Source organism: Prosopis cineraria, unplaced genomic scaffold, assembly GCF_029017545.1.
Source record: "Prosopis cineraria cultivar Desert tree isolate PC_DT_omini unplaced genomic scaffold, ASM2901754v1 PC1, whole genome shotgun sequence".
Lineage (NCBI taxonomy): Eukaryota > Viridiplantae > Streptophyta > Magnoliopsida > Fabales > Fabaceae > Prosopis > Prosopis cineraria.
The window spans coordinates 5768052-5772486 of record NW_026555332.1 but is presented as its reverse complement, the minus strand read 5'-3'; the positions used below and the strand labels follow the sequence as shown (position 1 = coordinate 5772486).

At 32.6% G+C, this 4435-nt stretch overlaps 1 protein-coding gene across 1 annotated transcript; it reads right to left on the bottom strand.

The window, feature by feature from the left end:
- Window positions 1-2385: 2385 nt before the first annotated feature.
- Window positions 2386-3651, bottom strand: LOC129287383 (F-box/kelch-repeat protein At3g23880-like). The gene has a single exon (XM_054923538.1). The coding sequence runs from the start codon at window positions 3649-3651 to the stop codon at window positions 2386-2388; it is 1266 nt and encodes a 421-aa protein (XP_054779513.1).
- Between the last annotated feature and the right edge of the window lie 784 nt (window positions 3652-4435).

The following is a 4435-nucleotide window of genomic DNA, read 5'->3' as shown; positions in this document are numbered from 1 at the left end:
ATTATGTCAGTTTTAGTAAACAAAAATAGAAAATAAAATTTGAGGCGTGTTCATTTTCAAGAAAGGATGATAAAAAATTAATTAAATAATGAAATTAGAAAATAAGGCGTTGTTGGACAAAACAAGGCAACACCAGCTATTTTCAATAAAGGATGATAAAAAATTAATTAATTCAATACCTCAAGTATATTTTTACCAAGAGTCGTTGGTTTAATTAGTTGAGGAAATTAAATTAGTTTATTTTGAGATTTTGAGTTTGAATTTTGAATATGCAATTGCATAAAAATAACAATATTAAATGCATCACAACAAGACAACAACAACAACAACCACGACAATGACAATAATAATCACACAGTGATTTAAAGTTTTCATACTAGTCTAGGCCGGTGGTAGTAAGATTCCCACAAAGTTTCTTAACATGCATAGTATATTTCGATCATTCTACAGAATGAAAAGTCTCTCTTGATCTTGATTTATGTAACTTATTCTACAAGTCTTATGAAAGCAATCACATTTGACCAAAATATAAACTCAGGCTAGTTTTATGTATGTTCAGTGCACGCGCGCACGCACTATATAAATGATAAGGCATTTGTTCCTTTACAAGTTCGTCACATTGCTGTCTTCTATTATTGTTGGAGAACTAATAAATTCTTACTCTCTATTGCACAAATACACCTACTCTTTTTGTTCCTATGTATAAAAGTTATTGTTAATCGAATTATGCATGTCAATAAAAGTTTATTATTTTATTAAAATCCCATTAAATCATAGTAATTTCTAAATTTTGCCTTTGATAATGTCAATTAATATCATAATGATAGTGGGTAAAGTATACAATTAATATCTCTTCTTCTTCTTCTTTTTTTTTTCAAGACAAGGACAAAATTATCCTATTACTTAAAATATCATTTCTCATATTTAAAAACAAAATAAGCTTATAGAAAATATTTTATATAAAGGGATGGAGAGCGTAATTCAAACTTCTTGCATACAATATAATGTGACATGCTTGAGGTTGTCACTATAGAGATGAGAAAAAGCATAATACTCCATGTCAAGAATAGACCAATACATATAAGGTAATTCAACTATGGATGAAGTAGCAAGAGCTAGCCAAAAGGCAAAATCCTCCATTAGGCTGAGTTGTGAAAGCTAGCAACCTGATGGACCTGTATGCCTATCCCTACTTGAGTTGTTCAAGCTCTTAAGGCCGGGCACCAAGTTAGAGTGATGCTCGGCCCAACCCGATCCGTGTGCGCCCCTATCTTCCATTAATAAGAGTTGGGTCAAATGGAAGGGATTGGTATATCGTATGATAAGTTAAAGCTTAAATCCTTATTGAGAGAGATACTCCCATTGAATGCCCAACCATACTTCGAATCAGATTATGCTTAAGAGAAAGATACTTGTTTACAATAAAAAAAGGGCATGCAAAATCCCCCAAGACGAAGAGAACATCCATACATAGGCTGCAATCAGTATCCACCAGTGGACAAAAAGCACAAAATTAAATCAAAATTTACCTCAGAACGTCAACCCAAATAATACCTAGAGTCAAAGATAACTTCTTAATATCTGCTGAATCTAAATCAAGAAGTCTTTGATATAATTTTACATCCTTTTGAAACTTTTATAGTTTGGTCAATAAATATTTACATTTTTAACTATAAACTATATATATGTGGAGACCAGCGCAATCAAACTCAGTGGATTAATTCAAGTCAATGAACAACTTGAAGTAACAGATTCTCAGATCGAGGGCTCGAACGGAATGGTTCATGTTTCGCACACAAGTTGTACTAATTAAGGATTTTGATCATAGTCAGTAAGAATTAGTCTGAAATCTTCTAAGGCAATAGGTTTATAAGAAGATAAAATGTGACCTAAACCATACAATACTACTACTACTTCACACACATTTCAGGCAATTTGGAATTTCTAAGCACTTTAATTGCTAGAGTAAAAGGTGATATTCTTAACCCATAAAGGTTATATTCGGTAAGCTTCTGTCTGAATGACAAGTAATGGCATTGAAAACCAGGTATGTTGCTGCAGAATAATGGTAATGCATAGCTTCTTGCAAACCTAATGAAACACCAATTCAGGCCGATTATTTTACATGGCGACTTGATTGGGTCATATATTAGAGCATTGTCAAGCTCAATTAGAGATAGTTTTTTAAAGACATTTCTTAAGCAGCCATAGTCCCTTTCATTAGCACCAATGCTTGTTGGTCAATCCTGGTTGAGTTTGGCCCAATACCCAAAAAATAAAAAATAAAAAATCAGTAATTGGCAAAAGAAATATAATTACAGTTATTCAAAATATATTCATTTAAAAAACAATGTTAACATCACAAGCTTTGAATCATTCTCAATACTAATAGGAGATAACCTCATCTTTCTTCTCTAGTAAATACAAGCTCTCTGTATGATAACGAATAAAAATCCTATCTTTTATAACTCCTAAGGCGTCAACTCCTTGTAGGCTCTTCGTTCTTCTGGCTATTGGATTATAGCTGAGAATCCTCCCGTCTCCCATTTCGACTATGATGTCTTCGTTCACCCTCATCCCTAACACATTCTTCGGAATCAACTTATGATTTGGTCTGTCATAAGGACGCTCTTCTGATCTCACTATATTTGTCCAAGACTCATACACTCTATATTGCTTCATAATCCACACGTACCACTTGCGATATATTTGTCTTTCTCCTCGTACTAATTTTGACACAGCAAGCCTCTCCCCTGTCGTGAATATAGAAACAAAACCATCAAATTCCGCAATCCTCTCTGGAAGGAATATTTGTCCGAACACTTCATGCGACAGATCGAATGTAAGTATAAATTGGTAACCTACATCGATGTTCCAAGCAATCCAGTGAAGTATACCATTCATGAACACGGGAGCTGCCACCTTAAAGACTCGACATCTAGGAAGGGGATGAGTTCTTTTAGTGAAAAATTTCCATGACCAAGTGGCGTATGAGAAAACACAAACGATATGAAGTTTAAGGTTACGATGAATAAGGCTTACAACCTTAAAATCATTGTTCGTGCTGTCAAAGCCGAACCCTACAGATGATCTGTGTACCTCACAACATGTCATCGAGAGTTGGGGAAGCATTACGTATTTTCGAATAGTTGGGTTCCAAAGAACGAATTGTTCATGCAAGTGATCAACAAGACATGTTAACCCATTGATTGTACCCAACACTTTGCCAGTTTTGAAGCCATCGATGGTCGGAGTTTTCAATCTGCGAAACAAACTCAATCGGTGGTTGTCCCAATGCAACGAATAGCATTCGTGGAAAGTAACATCTGTGTCAATATCTGATTCGCTGTTGTCTATGTAGCGGCAAACTTTTACGAGAAATACTTCATTTTTTGATTGAAGAGCTTGCTCTGAGTTTCGAGATATGAAATCGGGACTGGTAATAAGGGAATTCCAATCTCTACAAACGAAAGAACAATGAAATAGGGTTTGAGTGTCTACTGCGAGAAAAATTTTTTCAACAACGTCAAGAGGAATAAAAGGAATAATATTGCCATTTGAGCTTCTTGGTTTCATTACTTGCATGATGAGTTCGACGATGAACATGAACGAGGACGTACAACAATGGCGTTTGAGATCGATCAGCCTCATGTTTTAGGATATTCTACTTGGGCGATTAAGAATTTGGGACCTAGGGTTAATGAGGTTGATTTAAGTATTTATTGATTAATTGATTTGATCTATTTATCCTTATCGAATTTCATTTATAATATTAAAAAAGTATAAATACGTCGTTAAATGAATTTATAATAGTGCCAGATCCTTTGTTAACGCGGTTGATTTACAATTGTGCTGTTGCTAGATGTGATAACTACTTCTGATATAAGATTTACTGATTCAAAATATTTAGTCTTGATTCGACAAAATCTCAACTTCACATTTTTTTTTGACTTATTCTTAACTTCAATTTTCAAATCATATAATGGGTAAATTTATTAATTTTTTAATTGGTGTGGATTACTTTTATTTACAAAATATTTCGGATAACATATCCATTGATTGATTTAATTTACCGATTAACCTGCAACAACGTACTGGGTATACAAAATTTAATTGATTCAACTTTTCAATACTGCTGACTTAATTAATTATATTGATCAATCAATATTAAAATATTAGTTTCATATGTACTCAATAATTTTCATCTTAGTAATTAAAATCAATATATATTTCTTAAAAGTCAATACCAAAATTTGAAATTTAATTTCGAAAGTTATTATAATGGGATTAATTAATTAATTAATTTGGTCATATATTCAATCAATATTAAAGTAAATTTATAATGTTCAGAGAATTTCCAAGAGAACAAAATTTTTATTTATTTGTCTAACTAAAGTATATTCAATTAAGACATAAATAAACAATTAGTTCCAAA

Coding starts and splice junctions, on each gene's coding strand:
- LOC129287383 (XM_054923538.1), bottom strand. CDS start 3,651: ATGAGGCTGATCGATCTCAAACGCCATTGTTGTACGTCCTCGTTCATG.